Source organism: Ambystoma mexicanum, chromosome 12 (assembly GCF_040938575.1).
Source record: "Ambystoma mexicanum isolate Mex_15411 chromosome 12, UKY_AmexF1_1, whole genome shotgun sequence".
NCBI lineage: Eukaryota > Metazoa > Chordata > Amphibia > Caudata > Ambystomatidae > Ambystoma > Ambystoma mexicanum.
The window spans coordinates 1,052,419,189-1,052,439,164 of record NC_090936.1 but is presented as its reverse complement, the minus strand read 5'-3'; the positions used below and the strand labels follow the sequence as shown (position 1 = coordinate 1,052,439,164).

Sequence of the window (19,976 nt, the reverse complement as noted above, 5' to 3'; positions counted from 1 at the left end):
AATAATTGTGCATAAAATCTGTTTTTCCCTCCATATTAAAGACTTGCTCATGAAAACGGGTGCAAAAGTGTAATAAAGGAACTGTACGTTTTATCCATCATGGGCCCATCACAAGATTAAATAAGAATTTACAGAATCTATGTGGAGATGCTGAACTGCAGCCAGATGAATGGTTTCACGGCTGGAACTTTCCCAGTAACATTGCAATTGTGTTTTGAAAATGAACACTTTAAGCATTTAAATGTACCGCTAAAGTCTTTAAAAATATACATTATGTTGCTCTTCTGTAATCACTGTTTTGCAGGTAACCACTGTGCGAGGGTTTTACATGGGAAAGGGTGCAATTCTAAGAGTTGATTTAAATATAAAAGGTTTAGCAGAGGCCAGGCCGGAATCCTGGTTTCATTTCTGCCGTGGGTGCCTCAAGTGTGAAACTAGATTGCAAAGGCCCAGTTGTCAGGGGGACGAGATGAGGAATTCTCCTGCTCCCCCAAGTTTTATGACTAAAACCACTCAGGCCGTCATAAAGCTGGCCATCAACCCTTGAAGTTTCAGGCTAATCCCAACAAAAACCTCCCACTTGACGTCAGAGCTAAAAACCAGATCTTTTCTATGGGGTGGGGCCAGAGTAAGAAGGAGTTTCACAATCACTGAACAGAATAGAAGATATGCTGTTTAGGGGATAACTTGGGAAATATTAAATCGCACACGATTCATGTTCGGATTTCTGAAAAGCTGTCAGTGAACTAACTGCTTCTGGTTAGCCAAAAAACGATTTTGGCGACACCACCATACCAAAGGTTAGGAGGAAAAATGTGATTGTGGTCTCTGTATAAGTGTGAGAACCATAAATGTTTGTGAAAATGTGTAAAATGCTATTCATATTCCACCCACCGAATGCCATTTATTTCATTAATATAGTTCGGCCATAAATGAGAAAATACTGTAGCTTTGCACCAATGGGTCACGCAGCCATCAAACAAGGTTTATGCGATTCCCTGAAAAATGTAGCATTAAGAAATGCTGACATATGTGACATAATATGATTGGAAAGGGCATTTGTCATACTGTGAAATTTCCATGTGCAAAATCCAGACCCAACCCCCTGTCCCAGTTAGATGATGGATGGGGTATCCTCCCTTGGCTTCCCAGAACACTTCCACTTTCTTTGGACCTATCGGCCCACAGAGGGGGAGGGAACTCTTGGCGACTGTTCTATCAATGTTGCGAGAAAGATGAGACATCAGTGATGTCATTTGCCTCATAAATAGGTCACTCCGCCTCAAATGGGGACACTCTTCCTACCAAATCCGAGGTGTGCAGCTGACCAAATCGGGAACCATCCTTGAAGAGAAGGGCCTAATCTTGGAGTGAAACCAGGAGCTGGAGTGGGACCTTTTGGGAGGACAGAGATAGGCCTTGACTGACCCCTTGATTGTCCCAGCAGTGAGGCCCTGGTGCCCCTTGATGTCCATCAAGCACTTCCCTTGTAAGTATATGCATACCCAGCAATGGCTTAAATAAGCCCTATATTATTCAGCATTGCCACAGAGCATACCCCAATGAAAATCCTTTATTTGGTGTGTAATTCTGTAATTTTCCTATTGAAACATCTTTCACTTGCCTGTGCATTGTAGTAATTGTTCCATTGAAAATCCTTTGTGTGTGTAGTTCAGTCATTTTCGCATTGAGAAATATTTCACTTGTTTGTGCATCGTAGTCCTTTGTTTGCCCGTGCATTTCTGTCATTTCCCATTGAAGAGCCTCCAGTTGCTTGTGTAAATCCATAGTATATTTTTTTCAGTGAATTAATTAATTTCCACATGATTTCACGGGATCGAGAGAGTTTTGAAACTAACTCTCTCTTCCCAGTGTCTTGTGAGTCATATTCCTACAGTGCTTCCCCAAAGAATTAAATTCATTATGAGCTAAAAACGAATTTGTCTGTGTGTTTAAATGGTGTTTTATAAAAAAACAAATTCCTATTTGCATCTGTATTTTGAGTAATCCCCTTGCCTAGAGCCTACTTGTTATGTGCCTCTGTCATTTTAACTGAAAACCGTTTTCCTATGCGAGTTCCCCATTGCTTAAAGCGTGTCTGTCATTTGCAGCCTTAGTAAAAACGAGTGTCATTTGCATTTTAATTGAGCGTGTTTTCTATGTGGCCATGCATATGCGATGTGCATGCGTGCCTGTATGTACATATGTTGTAGGTTCGCATGTAGTATTGCGTTTACCTTCCACATAAAGGTATACTTCACTAATACTGTTATGTCTCAAAGAACCCGAGTACTCTAAACTGAGACTCCACCAATGTATGCCCTTAATCCACTCCAGGATCACCTGCAACTGGTTGAAACTGAGACCAGGGAGAAATCAAAGACCAGGGAGAGTAGCTCTACCCTCGTAATGCCTCAAAAAAAGAACACGCTATGTCATTATGATGGCCCACAATCAGAGCCAAATTCCATAAGCGCTTTAAAAAAATAGCATAATACTTTATCAGGCGGGTTCTAAAAATCTCTCAAAAGTCATATATAAAACATCATCATAATATAATCAAAATACTTTATTTTAGAAATACCAATTTACAACCTGTTCATTAAAAATATACATACACAGACTCTTTAACACAGTAAATCATCTTAGAGCAACAATGCAGGGACATTTGTTTGATCAGTGCAAAAATGCAAGACAAGTATTGCAACATACCATAAAGTGCATAATGCATAAAAGTGCAAGAAAATATATAAAGTGCAACAGTATTTAAATACACCCGGCCAGACCTCCCCCATCTGAGGGTCAAGAAACAGACAGGAACAGGAAACTGAGCCATACCCAATTCCACACCAGCAGGTAGACCACATACACCACTAGCCGTGATAAAGACCCAAAGGGGTTGAAACACGTGTCGGCTGATGATAATAAAATAATAATGCTATTAAAATACACAAAATCACTACAAACAGAATTTGAAAGTTATTTTACTTTTCTCAAGCGCAGGGTAACTGGACCCAAAAATGACCAAGCCTGGTTTTGCAGTGAGTTGAGCTTTTTTGGCAGTGATTTTGTCTTTCAGAGAGGCCATTTTATTGGAATGGGTGGTTTGGATGGTGGAGAAACAAGCTTTATTGGAGCAGACCTGGGAGGTGGTGGGGACCAGGTTTTCGAACTCTGAGAATGGAGAAGAGTTCTTTGGAGTTAGAACTGGCATTAGTGATTCTGCAGTTGTAAAAGTTGGCTTTGGACGAAATTAGAGCATTTTTATAGTTTTGGACAGCATAGGAGAAGGTTTTCGGGGTTGGTGGGGGTAGGATGTTTTGTCCAAAGGTGTTCGAGTGCTCTTTTGCATCTGCGGGGGTGATGAGATCATCAGTGAACCAACTGTTAGCTTGCTTGTGTGGTTTCAGTATTTTAGGTTCAAGGAGGGCATGTAGGACCATGGTATGGCGGAGGCTGTGAGCATAGAGGTCAGCGAGGGCCACTTGCTAGGGAGGATATTTGTGGTGAGTACCGTTAGGAGAGTAGGCGCAAGTATATCAGCAGAGAGCTTGCATGTGTTGCATAAAAATGTAAGAATGGGAAGTATGGTGGAATTGGGCATGGGGTGCAGGTGGGACAGGCAGAGCTCTATCAAAGAGTGGTCAGACCAGGGTACTGGGTTAATAGCGGATATATCAATGGAGGCATTGGTAGTGAGGATCCAGTCAAGGGTACGCCCTTTGGAATGGATGGGCGTGGAGACATGCTGGGGGAAATTCATTTCTGCAAATGCGTTTGCAAGGGCTGAGGCTTTAGTATCGGTGGGGTCATTGAGACCCAGGTTGAAGTCACCCAGTGTAATGAACTTAGTAACTGGTTTGATAAAAGGTGCGAGCAGTAATTGTATTTCTTACTCCGGGGAGCTCTGAGAGTTAGATTGTCGATAGAGGAGTAGGAGGTTGATGGCTGTTTGGTAAAATGGTCAATGGTCAGTTTAGTGAAGAATATTTCATATCCTGATATAGCGGGAGTAGGGAGGGATAAGCCTAGTATGTAAATCTGATTTGGCGATGAGGGCTACACCACCTCCTTATGCGTTTTGGTGGTCTGCTCTAAGGATAGAGTAGTTAGGCAGGATGGCCACAGCGATTAGGGGGCCAGAGGCACTTTGGAGCTAGGATTCGGTGACAGCAAGGATGTCAAGATGGCAGTCAATAATGAGGTCATGGACAAGAGTAGCATGAGCGCCAAGTGAGCAAACATTTAGCAAAGAGCAGTATAAGATTGCAGCAGGATAGGCTAGAGGTGTGTTTGGCGAAGGAGAGGAGGAGTTGGTGGGGGCGTTAGAGGAGAGGGGGCTGAATGGGGGTGGTGAGAGATGAGCGCATCTGGTGTCTGGTCTCACCAACCATAGGAATAGTCAGGCCCCTGGGTTGTGGGGCCAGTCCTGAGGTGCGAGCACAAAGCTTAGATAACTGTTGTTTACCGGTGCAAAGAAGAGAGGCCGGTTGAGGGTCTGTGTAGTAGGTTACAGGGGTTGTAAAGGAGGGGAGAGCAGGGAGAAAGCGAGTAGGGCTGTGAATGGTATATTGGACCACGAGCAGTGAGCATAACACATGTATGGTGGGCCCAAACTGAGCATCAGGATGAAGAGTGGGGTTCCTGTAGGATGGGGAGCCCGAAGATGCGCATGTGGTGAAATCAGTGGCAAAAATGGGTTGGTATGGGAGGGCAGGAAAGTTAGTGGGTAAAGTGATCGCAGCATTGCGATTGTACCTCAGCGGCATAGGTCAACTTACCTTCCATGTTGTAGAAAGCCAAGTAAGGCGGTGGATATTGAGGAATGGGTGTCCTGCGGTGGAGTGAAGGCGGATTACATGTATCCAATGGATGTGTGTGGTAACAGCAGGTGTCTAGACAGACTGGGTGGCTGGGTGAGCCGGGCATACCTGGACAGGCCCAGAAAGGCTGCATCAAGGGCCTTGTGTGCAGGCCTTCTTCGTGGGTCAGCTCTGCCAGCCGGCGTAAGTCAGTGGGTGGGAAATGAAGGCCGAGTGCCCAATCACAGGAGTCTGGAGCTGAGGCTCTGGGCCAGGCTGCAGCGCAGGGACTCTAGTCTGGTGCAGTGGGGGTGACAAAGGCAGTGACCATCTTTGCGTGGAGCGGATGCTCCAAACTGCCCATGAGATGCCCAGCTGGGCTTCCAGGCATGGGGGAGCAACAGATATAGAAATTGCTCCCTTCGGTGTTGTTCGAGTCAGAGGCAAATTGGGAAGGTTAAACAGCACTGAGGTCGGCCTCCTACTCTATGTAAAAATGAACTAATTTGCACAAACCCCTCTCAATAACAAACCGCAGCTTCCACCAGTTGGGCCCTTGCTTTCTGTTGGGAAATGTCCACAACTGCGCCCCTGCCAGGGTCTTTGGACATCCTGATTGTTCTTTGCACCTGGGAGAGTCACTCTGAAGAGGCAGCTCTCAGTTCTTAATGCCATGGCTTAGGACAATCCTCCTCCGCAGGTCACTGATGACCTTACCTTTGAGAAAACCATTAGGACATGGTTTTACCCTTCAGATGTATGCTCTCGCACGCAGACCTGCCTTCCTCGTTGGTTTTCAAGTGCTGATAGGCAACCAATGTTTTGCACGCAAGTTCCACAGATAACTATGACAAAACTTGGTCTACAGTGTATTCTTGGGTCAATGTTAAAGCACACAGTACGAGATTCAAGAGTAATGACAAACACTCATGGGTACATAAACAACTCATAATGCCCCTATTTTCCACTCCAGTCACAGGACCCACAGTAGGTTTCTACTTACCCAGAAAAGCATGTTGAAGAAGAAAAGAAGGAACTTCACAGCAGGACTGATGAAGGAGAAATCCTCCCCAGCAGGAGTGGCTGCTGATCTACGGGCCATAGTGGGATTGGGGAGGGGGTATCTGGCGCTATTGATTGGGGTTGCTTTCTTGAACTGGACAAACCTCACTTACCAATGGACAGATCTCTAAGGGTGCCTTATTGTGACCCACGCATGCGTCCAAACAAATCCTATACACGTACAGAGTGCCTGATCAAACCTCTATAGAAGTGTGGCATGCATGCACCAGGCACATAGGAATGCTCAATGGCAACCTCCCTGAAAGAAAACTCTGCTGCAGTACGTGCCCAGTTATGGTACCCATGTACCCTTCCTCAATAAACGGCATTGGCACTATAATGGTCACCTTGATCAGCCACACAAGGAGGTCAGTTCTATGAGATGGTCGCACTGGTGAGGCCAAATGGGCTTGTATAATGTTGGAAACATAGGTCTTCAGAGCAGTACAGTTTGGGAAGCAACCCTAAAAACCTGCAATTTGCTTGCAGTTCAGGCTGTGAGGGTGTAGTGGTAGACAAGAGTACTGGGTGACAGAGCAGACAACACAGTCACCAGTATATCTGTAACAACAGGAACACAATACCTCCCGGAAGGCACCTACAACACACCTACCCAAAGACTCCAAGGTAACGCTCTCCTTTCCTAAAGCCCTCCGTCAATGCAACTCGCAGTACATGCTCCATTCAGCAGCCAATTATTAACTCTCAAGGAGAAATCCCGCGACACGCAGTTAGAAGGCTGCCATCTTCCAAAACTACTTAATACATTTTACGATAAATGCAAATGCTTTGAGTGCCAATTTTGAAATTGGATAGAACTAAATTGGTGAACAGGTGGCAACCCTAGGCAGGGAGCACCATCGGGCATCCAAGTGGCAACCGCCGTGCATGACTGCACTCGTCAAGCATCTCCTCTGGACCGCCACCAATGTCTCCTCCCTGCACACAGAAAACACCCCCCGTCCGTCAACCATGGAGCATCTTACCCCCTCTGACAACACGGTACCCCAATTACCACCACCCAGGTAGCGAGCATGCACCAAAGAACCTCTTCTCCCCCTTGTAGTCAGAAGCCCTACTCGCACCTCTCAGTCTCTGAACCCAGCTCTAGCCACCCTCTCACCTGCACCCATAAAGTACCCTTACCCCCGACACCGAGGAAGCCCCTTACTCCATGCACCTAGGAACGCCACTTCCCCCTGAATCCCCACAGCAGCACTCCCGCGCTGCGCGCACCGTTCCGCTGCAAGACCTGCGATAGGGAGCAGCGCAGCACTGCCCGCAACAGCTGATTGCAACCCCGGGAGGCGAGTCTCAACTGGCCGCGACTACCCGCCCTTCATCGCGACTGGCAACACCTCCAGCCATTCCTCCCTGCCCCTTCATCTCCAGTGGCAACGCCTCCTGGCTGCCCTCAGCTCGCCGGACACACCCCTTTTCTCCATTAACCACGCCCCCTTACAGTCCACAGTTCGTCGGACTGCCTTCTTTTCCTCTATTGGCCAGACCCCTGTAACCGCCCTCCCCAAGTCCTCTGAACCCACCGCCTGGAGGCCGCGCCCAATTAACGCCTCGTCCGCCTTGGCCCGCCCCTCGCTCTTTATTGGCCACGCCTTCCTCTCTCATAGTCTACCAATTTGCCATTTCTTAAAGGGGTAGGGCCAGTCGAAGTGCTCAAGGTGGGGCCCACTCTCACTTCGGAGGTGAGGCATCCGGGCGGAGTATGGACTTCCCTTGGGAAAGGGGGGCGGGTAGAAAATGTACTAGGAGATTAGAAAACCAGACGAACTGTATGTACTAGGCCAGTTCCACAGTTGCAGCTTCATACCACAAAAGGCCCGTGAGGTAATTACGGAACAACCGTGCTCAGAGAATTTCTCTTTTAAGAGAAAGTCAGACAAGAACTAATCCCAGGAATGTCAACGACAGCCGAGCAACAGGAGGTGATCCGGCCAATGCTCTCGTGCGCGCTGGTGCATGCAAATACCGCACCGTTCATAGCCACTGCCCCCAGTTTTTTGAGTAGTCATTTATACCCGCTGTTGATTTCAAATATGCCCGTGGTTTTCCTGTGTGAATGCCAGTACATTCTAAACATACGTTTAGTAATAATATTGGCGCACCTCTCTTTTAGCTGAGTCTCAGAGCGAGGTGATGTCAGAGGAAGTGTTGGCTCATACCACTGTAGTCGCAGGGATGAACGTTTTTTTTAAGGTTACAACGAATTAAATTGTTAGCGCAATCCAATGGAAGTCTATCGGATGAATTTGGCTTGTTTAAATGGTGGACTGTCCAAGGAGGGCAACACTTTCCACACGAGATAAAAGCCACAGTTGATCATTTAAATAGCGCTGTAGAAATGTCTTTTGGTTGTCTAACATTTTGTAATGATCACCATCTCCTATCAGGGGGGAGGGTGGGTGGTCTTGCAAAGGGTACCCTTGAACATTTTTGAAAAAAATCAAACATTTTGAGGCTTGCCCAGAATGAGTATACTTGCAGCTGAAACCGAGGATATCCACAATTAAAACCCATTGTGCACATTTTCATCATTTATATACTGTACCCGGAAGAGGAATACTGAATGTTTTGTCAAGAATACCATGGCATATCAGACAGCTAAACTGGAATTTGATGGTGGGTATGGAGAGTCCACGCAGTACAGCCAGTGTGATATCTAGAAATAAATCTTTCATGTCGTGATTACTTACCAGTAATCTTCATTACTCCCAAGTCTTCGTCCCAGTCAATACCAGTGAAGGCTTCAGGCCACCGTCAAACCCTTCCTGTAGCAAAATCACTAAGGGTTTTATTCCTTGATCCATAACCCCCTCCAGCCAGCATAGCCAAACTTCCTGAACCTATCAAGCTCCTCACATTGAGTGTCATTGAGCCCGGGTGGGCGGGAGTGAAGGCGGCTAGGATAAGGAAGACTTGGACTTGAAATAATGAAGATCAAAGAGAGAAATAAGGGCATTACCTCCTTGCCCCATCTCCCTGGTCCCAGTCAATACCAGTGAGGATGTACCAAGCCCAGCGACTTAACTACTCAACTGTCACAATATATTATGCAGCAGAAACAAGTCAGAGATCTCTTTCCCCTCCAATGAGTGTGGCGCACAATAAAACTGCTTTTTATTTTTACAATCTAGATTGTTTAAGGAGGCCTCCACCCGTCTCGCACCCAACCTCTACATGCACCCCGAGTCACAGTAGACTAGGAACCAGGCCGGTGTGTTCTCAATTAATATTTTATTAAATGATGATTTAATGGGAAAATTGAATACACAGTTATAGCAACCTGTGGCAACACAGTCTTCAGAATCCTTTTAGTCAATTGACACACTGAGAAACTCAAACATGTATAGCACAGGTGTTTACTTTTGGTTTCTCTCACCAATAATATCAAGACAGTTTAAATACAATGGAAAAGAATGCAACTCACTGGAAAGTGCATGCACACACCAGAGATTCTTGAATCCGAGTAACCCTCACCCCCCCTTAGACCTCCACTAGGCTTTTCAGCTTTGAATGGAAGGCAGTGGCAAGGAATGGGAACACCAGGTTAAAATGGGATTTTACTTAGGACAACTGCGATGGAATAGTACACAAGGGTACTTTGTGCTGCTTAGACTAGAAGACAAATAGGGCTTCAGAACAGACTAGCCAGCACACAATAGGAAAATCGATTTTATTACATGCAACACATGGGCAAATAAAATGGGGTTGCAAATGGAAATCCGTTTTCAAAATATAGTAGGGGAAGAGGAATAGACTAGGAAAAACGTTTTTTAACAGGTTAAGCGAATGTTCCAGTAAAAAGAAAATGCAAATGACAAAAAAAGCAAAGGGAACACAATTGGAATTTTGTTATCACAATATAGTAGGGGAAGAGGAATATACTAGGAAAACCAGTTTTTGAAAGGTTAAGCTACATTTCCAGGAAAACCACAATGCAAATGACACTTGTTTTTCTCAGGCTGCTAATGACAGGCAAGCTCTAGCAATGAAAGAGGATGGAATTGGAAATTCGGTTTTCAGTTAAAATGACAGGGGCACATAACAGGTAGGCTCTGGGCAAGGAATAGCACACAATACAGAAATCGGTTTGGGTTCCAAATGACAGATGCAAGTAAAAATTCATTTTGTAAAACACCATTTACACATGGACAAATTCATTTTTCTGCTTCAAAATGAAATTAATTCTTTGGGGAAACACTTTATACTATAATGGCTCTCAAGACACTGGGATGTGAGATTTAGTGTCGAATTCCAACTGTCCCTATCCCATGAAACAAATGTGGGAATTCATTGATTTAATGAGCAAAATAAACTCGGGATCTACACAAGCAACAGGAAATTCTTTCATGGGAAAGTGACTGAAATGCACAGACATGCAAAGGATTCTTCAACAAGAAACTGACTTAAACATACAGGCACACAAAGGACTGTCAAGTGGGAGAGTTACAATCAACAGGCAAATAAGAGAGGATTTAGTTAAATGGAAAACGGACTTAAGCACACGGGCAAACACAGGATTTGTCAATGGGAGAGTTACTACAATGCATAGGCAAGTGAAATATTTCTCAATGGAAAAATGACCGAATTACACAACAAATAAAGGATTTTCAATGGGAACAATTACTACAATGCACAAGCAAGTGAAATATCTTTAAATAGGAAAATGACTGAATTACACAAATAAAGAAGAAAGGAGATTTTTCCATGGGGCAATCTCTATGGAAATGCTGAAGAAAATAGGCCTTATTTAATCTAAAGTATGTATACACTTACAAGGAGAGGGCTTGATGGACATCGGGGGACGCCAGAGCCTCACTTCTGGCACAATCAAGGGGTCCACCAAGGCCTCTCTCTGTCCTCCACAAAGGTCCCACTCCAGCTTCTGACCTCACTCCAAGATTTAGGCATCACTCTGCAAGTATGGTTCCAGATTTTGTCAGCTGCACACCTCAAGATTTGGTAGGGAGAGTCCTCATTTGAGGCGGAGGAACTTATTTAGAATAGGGGAGTGTTTTGAGAAGCCATGGGAGGAAACCCAATCCATCATCTAACTTGGCCAGGGGGCTGGGTCTGGTTTTTGCATATGGAAATCACATTGTATGACAAGTGCCCTTTCTCATCATATTAGGACACATGTGCCAGCATTTCTTAATACTATATTTTTCATGGAATTGCAGAAACCTTGTTTGATGTCTGTGCGATCTACTGGTGCGGATCTAAATTATTTTCTCATTTTTATGGTTGTCACATTTATGCAGAGATCAAAATCACGTTTTTCCTCCTAACGTTTGGTATGTTGGTGTCACCAAAATCGTTCTGAGCAGCTCTCTGACAGCTTCTCAGAAATCCTAACATGAATATTTTGCGATGACTATTATGGATATCACACGATGAAAAGCATATCTCACAACTTACACAAAGGAAAAGCAACTCCCTCCATAAACCTGGCCCCCACCTTTGCCATGTGTGGCTGTGATGTCAAGAAGGGCCCTGTGTTGAGATTAGATCACCTTCCAAGAGCTTCAAAGGCTACCTACCAGCTACGGCAAGTGTTATGGTGGCCTAAGTGGTTTGAGCCCTCAAGCCTGGGGAGCAGGAGAATTCCTCAACTCGTTCCCCTGACAACAGAGCTTTAAAATCTAGTGTCACACTTGGGAAATCCACAGCAGGGGAAAATGAAACAAAGATTTCAGCTTTTCCCCCCACTGCAGGCATTTTACTTTTACCCAACCTTAGCAAACGCACACAATCTGACCATGTAAACCCTTGCAAAAGTAATTTCCTGCAAACAGTGATCACAGCATGGGAACATAAATATATATATATATAAAGACTTAAGCTATCCATTTGTACACTTAACGTGCTAATTCTAAAGGCACAATTGCAATGTCAATGGGGAAAGTTCCAGCCGTGAAACCTTTCATTCTGTTGCAATTTCACATTTCCTTGTAGATTCTTGTAACTTAAAGGATTCTTCTGTGATGGGCCCCTTATGAACAGAACTCCAGTTCCTTTATTACATTTTTGCACACCTTTTGATGAGCATATCTTTAACTGGAAGTGAAAAACTGATTTTACATGCAATTATTTCTTGTCACCCTAAACAGCTCCATTCTGTTGTGCAGACCTTTACACAATCGTGCCACTTTAATTTACATGCTGGATACTGCAGTTTCTGACAGCATGGTTCTATCTTTTCCAGACCTTTTGCAAAAGATTCCTCATGTCTTTCCCTCATGTAAGGAAATGAACATGTTTAGGCATCTCCCAGTTTTGATGCCTAAATTTGCTCCTTTTCACTTTGAAATTTGCAGGGCCTTACTTCCATGTGGATTCAAAGAAGGCCTTTCAATTTGGGGAGCCCTCATACTGACTCCGGCCTTTAATCATGGCATTCAGGGTTATTTCACCCCCACAAAGTCCCCCCTCCTAGGTCTTAGGTAACTTTATTCAGAGAGAAGAGCTGGGAGAGTGTGGGGTGTTCATTTTATGATGGCCTGGGTTCATCCCAGGGATCTCCTTTAGAGCACGCCTGCTCCTGGGTTCATTCCAGGACTCTCCATCAGAGCGCGTCTGCTCTATTCCTGGTCCTGATGGAGTGGTGCACTGGTTTGCCCCCACTATCTTCAGATTTTTGTTTTTCCGTTAGGTTGTGGGTCCTGGGACTCTCCCCTTCTGGCGGTTCCCCTCCGGCCTGTAGAGGCAAGGAGTTAATTGTTCTGCCAAGAAGAACGGAGAGATTAGGTATTTTATACAATACCATTTTCCCAGGTGGGGACGTGAAAATTGACAACAAAACAGCAGGAGAGACACATATGAAACATACATTTCAAATACACATTTTCCTTCCATAAACATTGCAAACCCACATTCTTTTACATACCGTTTATTTACAGGCACATTTCAAAATAAGGATAATGGTTCTACTTCCTGTAAATGTATGATTTTGTTTATCCAGGTCCAAATTCCTTATCTTTACTCTTCGGAGGATTCCTGGGCTCTACCCTCACTGGGTTCCTCAATCAGTTGCAAGTTCTGCCTGGAATGACAGCACTTCAACTGATTGATGTGCACCCATTTCTCTTTCATTTGTTCTCCTTTAGGGATGCAGATCTTATAAGCGACAGGTGAGGTTTTATCCTCAATTTCAAAGGGGCCGTGCCAGGAGGGAAGGAACCTCCGCTCCTTGGTCTGGTTCCTTTGAAAATTGTACAAGTAGACCCTGTCTCCTACTTGATATTCTTTCTTAATGGTCTTTAAATCATAGTGGGTTTGCATCCCCTCTGCCGACTTTTTCAGATTTCGTTGTGCGTACACACACGCATGTTGAAGGTGTTTTCTCATATTCTCAATATATTCATGTGTCATGGACGCGTTGATCAGGGTCTGCTCTTGTGTTTTGTAGAGCAGATGCTGAGGTAGCACCATTTTTCGTCCAGTCATTAGCTCGAATGGAGACATTTTTGTCGCAGAAGATGGTGTAGATCTGATGGCCATCAGGACAAGCGGTAGTCGGATGTCCCAACTAGGTCCAGAGTCCGCCATGAACCACTTTAGAATGCCGACAATTGTTTTATTGTACCTCTCAACTCCCCCACTAGAGGCTGGGTGGTAGGCAATATGGAGTTTTCTCTTTACCCTAAGTATCTCCCACATCTTTGTCATTGCCTGACTGGTAAAGTGACTTCCTCAGTCCGACTAAATCCTTTGGTGAAGGCGGAAACGCAAGAAGATGTGATTGATCATCAGGATAGCTGCTGTTTCTGCCTTGCAATTTGGGGCAGGGAGACATTCCACCCACTTGGTAAACAAGCATGTTACAGTTAACATGTACTTGTTTCCTCTAGAGGAGCGAATCACATGCCTGATGAAATCTACTTGTGAATCTGACCAAGGCAGTGTCATCCCCCTTTTCTGTAGGGGAGCTATGTGTGTGAGAGAACTTGGCTGAAATTGCGAACACACAAGACACCCTTTCAAGTATTGGTCAAGGTCCTGCCCCATGTGTGGCCTGTATGCGACTTCTCGCAAGATATCCAAAGTTTTATGAAACCCTGATGACCGGCTGTGGCCCCGTCATGGGCGTGACTTAACATCAGACTTCGGAATGAGGTAGGTACCACCAACTGTCCACATCCAGAGATGGATCTCTGTACCAACAAACCGTCTTGGATTCTGAACAATTTGGGAAACTTCATCAACACCCGGAGATCCTCTTTCCCGATGTAATTGGTTTCGGTCAGAGGAAAATTCACAGGGTCTGTAATGTGTTGATAAAACTTCCCAATAATCGGATCCCCTTTTTATGCCATAATCAAATCAGCATCTGGGGTCACCTTGCTCCACTGGGTAGTTGAGAGTTCATTTTGGGCAATTATTTGGGACCTGGTGACAGCAGCAACCTGGATTTCCCCCAATAGGGACTCAAACTCTATGAGATCCCCATGGATGGCTTCGGTTTTGGCCAGCTGGTCAGCCAGGTCATTTCGGTTTTGTCTGGTCCCTCTATTCTGCAATGACCCTTGATCTTCTTCCAGTATATGGTCATCTCATTAGAGGTGACCAGATCGTCAATGAATTGTATTAGTTTGCCATTCTTGAATGGTTTGTTGTTTGCACACAGCAAGCCTCGGGTTTTCCAATTTATCAGATGCTCCATAAACCCATTCCTGACATAATCTGAATCAGTGATTGTGACAAGTTCGTGGAGTTGGTGTTGTACGGCAGTGAGGATGGCCTGATGAACCGCCATCAACTCTGCCACCTGACTACTTCTGGGAATGATCTTGTACCCAGCAGAGGGCTCCGGGGCATCATTCACTTAGGCATTTCCCACATCAGCCACTAGTTCCTTTTCCTCGTTGTTATCAACATGGTAGGAGCACCCGTCCACATAATTTGTGGGCATACCCTGGCACGTGTCTTCCTTGTAGACTTTGTGCGGGAAAGTCAGGTATGTCTCCATGTTGTCTGGGGTTTTTAGGCTTTTGTCCTCGAGACAGTTTTCCTGAGCACAATCATGCAAGTCAGACAAACCTTGCGCGAAGGCACTCTTCTTGTTTTGGCCATATCTGACCTCCACAGGAAAGTCTTGCATGGATAGAATCCAGGAAGTAATTCTGGAATTACTCATGTTCCCCGCCCGGATTCTGTCACTTTGGAGGTATTGCTAAAGGCTGGTGAGGAGTCTCAACAATGATGTCCTTCCCCTGGGTGAACAGGCAGTAATTTTTCAATGCCCACACCGTTGCCAGGAGTGCCTTCTCACACTAGTTGAATTTTTCCTCCACAGAGGACAAAGTCTTACACGTATAGGAGATGATCTTGTTGACCTTGTTGTACTCCTGGCCTTTAGTAAATGGACCAAGTGTCTTGTGACCTCTTGGTAGTCCTGTATGAACTTTCTACTATAATTCGTAAGTCCAAGGAGGCTTCTTAGTTCACGCAGAGTTGTGGGGTCTTTCAATTTATTAATGCTTCCACCTTTTTCGCCTGGGGACTGAGACCCTCCGGGGTGATTTCATGCCCTAGGAAGTTCACGCAGTTCCTGCACCACTGCGCCTTCTGGAAGGACAGTTTCGGTCTTGCATCCTTCAACTGGGTCAGAACATAGCAGATTTCCGCTATATGTTCCTCCACAGTTGAGCTTTTAATTAGGACATCATCTACATAGGCCAGGTTTCCCCTTTCACCTAAGTCGGCATGGCCTTGTGCAGAAAGATGTTCAATTAATTGCCGGAGTTTATATATCCAAAGGGGGTTTGAGTCCATGTATACTGCTGCCCCCGAAGGTAAAGGCCAGCTTGTACTGGTCTTCCCTACTCACGGGTACTGTCCAGTAACTATTGGCCAAGTCAATGGCGGTATACACCTTTGACCCTTGGATCTGGGTAAATCGCAGATCAATGTAGGGAAGAGGCCATCGGGACATGTGGACCCGTTTCTTTAACTCCCTAAGGTCTGCACACAGTCTCCATTGGCCACTGGGTTTTAGTATCCCCAGTACTGGATTATTAAAGGTACTGTGGACTGGACTAATTATGCCACAGGACTCTAAGTTCTTTATGATCTCTGTGAGTGACTCCATAGATGTGAGAGGCAAGCAATATTGCTACACAAATACGGGACTCATCCGAGGGTCTGTGGATATGGATGTAGACTGTATCTCGGTGCGACCACAGTCGTACGAGTTCACGGCAAAGATTTCTTGAAAATCCAGAAACACCTGTTTCAGTTTTTGCTTTTGCTCCTCGGTCTCACAGGCATCAGCAAGGTTGATTCGTTCCTCAACCATCTGCCTGAAGCCTGGAGATACCTTGGGTTCTGCGATTTCTGCAGTATCCTCCAGTTGCATGGATAGATCTCTTGTTATGGTGCTGGCCTGGATAGGAGATTTCAAGTAGGAGAGGCAGTCACTGCTGACCTGAAATACCACCTCATCCTGCCTGATGTCGCATGTCACCTCCCCCCCTTAAGGGCAGGAAGAGTACACCAAGAAATTCCCCACACCCTGGGAGAAAATCTTTTCTGGATGTAAGTCATTGTCACAATCGTAGCAGTCATTGGGGATTTGTCCCATGATCTCATTCCCTAAGTCAATGGAGAAATGTTGGGCATCAACTGCCATTCCAATGAAGGTGTCTACACCCAGAGTGATACTCCTAGGGTCGCTGTTATCCACTAATATTCAAATGGTGTTGCGTTCTAAGTCAACTAGTGGTGTCGGGTTCAAATACAACCCCTGCTGTTGGAGGTGGTAATTTAAATTTACATAAGCGTCTGGGTTTTGGAGGTTCTGTCCTCGATTAATTTTTAGGGGGATGGTGAATTGTCCGACCAGTCCTGTGATGGTGACCTCTTCTCCAGTCTGAACCTCAACTGCATATGGCAGCAATTGGGCTGACCAAAATGCTCTTTCAGGATTGTCAAAGCCCCTTGGGCTACCCTCTAGTTGGGACCAGACTTTGTTATTAATTAGGTCTGAATTAATTGTGAATCGACTGAGGGTGTCACTGCCTAAGTAGAAGGCAGAGGGGACATCTCTCGCAACTCAACAATTATGATCTATACCTTTATTACCAATGGAAATATTATATTTTGCATGCACCTGCTAGGCAGGAAATGTTTGGAACTGGGAGTTTCTAGGCCCATTTCCCACTTATCAATCAACTTAAATGTGGGAATGGCCGGATCTTTTGGGAGTTTCCTGAATAACCCTTCGCTGATTAAGCTTTTTCCATTATTCAGGCATACTCTGGCGAGAACAGGCTCCCCACCTCATTTACCTGAATAGGGAGGAACAGCTGTTCACCCTTTTTCTGAATATCAGCCAAACTTTGAGCTGATTTTTCATCACCTTTTATCATGGGGTTTGGGTTTTCTTCAAATTGTGGATCAGTATAACATTTCAGGGTATTTCCTTCCAGTGTGGAATGGCCCTTAAAACTGGAAGGGAGGTTGATTTTCAAAAATGGAGAAAGTTTCCCATCACCAGTTTGTTCTCCTCCAGAGATTACAGTTTGATTGTTCCTAAAGTGGAATTTAATTTGGTCAGACCGTTGCTCAACCATATGGCAGGTGCTGTTTAGACTTACATCGTTTGTGCTGTGTTTTAGTTTTATTGGCCGGTTAGTCTGGGTCCAGAGGACCTTGTTTACACAGTCTATTAGGGGTGACAACCTCCGAAGGAGGTCATTCCCTAGGAGACATGGGGTGCCCTCTGGAGAGATAACTATGACCGGGTGTTTCACTCTGTGTCGCCCAATTCTGATCTCCAGATCCGCAGTCCCCTCGATGGGAATGTCATTTCCGTTGAAGTTTTGGAGTTGTGTGAAGGGGAATTTGGTGACTCTCCCTCTTCCTGAATTGATTTGATCAAATGCCTTTCTGGACAGAAGGGTGGCTTGGGTTCCTGTATCCACCAGCGCTGAAAATGCACACTGGCCTTGTACCTTGACGGAGGCATAAAACCTGCCTTCTCTCTCCTCAAGGGGGCAAAGGAAATGTGAATTTTGGGCCAGCTGGCAGTTAATTTCTTTATTTTGAACTCCAATATGGTGTGATCTTGGGCTGTTTTCTGTGTCGGAGTTTGGGAATCTGTAAGGAAAATTTGGCATGCTGAGATTTGGGGGATTTGGGAATCCCTCTTTTCCCATGATTCTGTGCTGCCACCCTTTTCCTGGAGACAGTCACTTGAACTGGTTCTGGGGGAGGATCCCTCATTGATTTTTGAGTCATCGGGGTGACATTTTTGGGGTTCAGAAATTGGTAGTTCTGGGTCAGTTCCCATACTTACCCAGTCAAAGTTAGGGTCTTTCGGGACCCATTTTTCTTTGAGAGGAATCCCCGTCCTTGAAAGAGAAGACTTTCTTCCTTGAATCCTCCAGGGATTCTTCCCCTTCAAACTGGAGGATGCAGACTTCCTCCACAAAATGGATCTCCTTTGTTCTTGGTTTCTCTTGCTTACCCTCTGTTCCCTAGGTTGCAGCTTTTTGGGGGTAGGAGATTTGGGTTCAGGTTCAGAGGTTTCTAGGGGCTTTTCACAGGTGAGGAAGGACGTTTTCTCTAGGGCTTTGCATCCCCCTTCCCACTGGGCCTCCTCCTCTGGAACCTATTGGTTGTCAGGGTTTTCTCCCCGTTATTGCTCTGGGGTACCAGACCTTGGGTTTGAGCTGTTCTGGGCAGCCATGTTCATTTGAGGGCTCTGCTTGATATGGGGGTCTAGGATCAAACCTTTGCTGCTGTAAGGGAGGGTAGTTTGGGTATTGAGGGTTTCCCTGGTAGATCTCCATCGTTGGTCTCCCTTCTCCCTGATTTGGGGGGCTAGACTCCTGAAAATGGGGAGAGAGAGGAGGATTATTCTGAAGGTTGGGGGTTGGAGGGTACCTAGGGAATAAGCTTAAATTGGAGGGTGGAATATTACTGCCTTCCTGACGTAAGTTTTGTGGGACGTTTGAAGGGAAGTTTGGGGGAAAATTCTCTGGGGCCATACTTACCTGATAGGATCCCCCCCTTGGGCCGGGGGAGTCCATACATACGCCAAGATGGGTCTGTTCCCCTTGTACCTCGGGCTAATGTAGGTAGCAGGCTCAGATGACGCATTTGTGGGATACCCTGCCTAGCTACCACCCGCTTGGGATTAGTCAGAGGGTCCTTTCTGCCTCTCATTTGGTTTGTTAGAGGGAGGGGTATTTTTTAGGCCCCCCAATTCTAGGTCCAAAATGGGGGTAGTCATCACCTCTGCACCTTGGCAGCAGCGGGGGTGTTGGATGGTTTGGGATTTTTGGGAGGATTTCTGTTTTCCACTGGCTTTTGGACTTCATAGATCCTGGTAGTCTGTTCTATTACCCAATCCAGGGTCCTTTCATCGTGGAAGTCCCTAACTAGTTGTGTCATGATGTACTAAGGGAGGGCACGAAAATAAGTATTGATAAACTCCCTACTATTTATGCGCACCCGTCTAGTGCTTTGGGCACATGCCCACTTCAACTCTTGCACAAACTCTCTCTGCGCCTGATTCTCACTGCACTGCAGGTTGTAGGCCGCCTTGCGAGCCTCCTGGGGGTTCCGGTGCACAGAGAAGCGTTTCAAGATGGCTGCCTTGTAGGTAGACCATCTTGAAGGATTTTGATCCTCCAGCCCCGCAAAGAAGCTGGAGTATTCCGGGGAGAATGTCCACTTGGCCAACTCCATGGAATTATGGTAATTTATTATGCCAAATGTCATCATCATCTGGTCATACAGCTCTAGATGCTCCCAGACTGAGTATTCAGCATTTTTGTGGTAAAGAGTCATGAAGTTCCTGATGGCCTTTATTTGTCGAATGGGGTCTTTTACCAGAGTTACACTCTTGTTTGGCAGCCCTCTTTTTCTGCTGCACCTGAGCCCATTCACCCTCAGACTCAGAGCTGCTACTATTTGTGGTCCCTTCCTTATCCTCTAGGTTCTCCCTGATTCTGTGAGACTGGGAGTCTATCCCAGAATGACAGGGTCTAGTCTCTTCCCCCCTGCTGTATTGTGGGCTCTCTATGTCACTTCCCTTGGGCTCCCTTTTCCGCACAGGGGAGTACTCATCTGACTCCTCCCTTCTTC

The 19,976-nt window shown here is 45.6% G+C and overlaps 1 protein-coding gene across 1 annotated transcript in view; it reads right to left on the bottom strand.

Annotated features, from left to right (window-relative positions):
- Positions 1–7,347, bottom strand: part of TSPAN33 (tetraspanin 33) — a 350,655-nt gene extending 343,308 nt beyond the window's left edge. The window contains exon 1 of the mRNA XM_069629578.1: positions 5,806–7,347. Coding sequence (XP_069485679.1) covers positions 5,806–5,904 — 99 coding nt within the window. The 5' untranslated portion in view covers positions 5,905–7,347. The remainder of the gene's footprint in view (positions 1–5,805) is intronic.
- Positions 7,348–19,976: the final 12,629 nt, after the last annotated feature.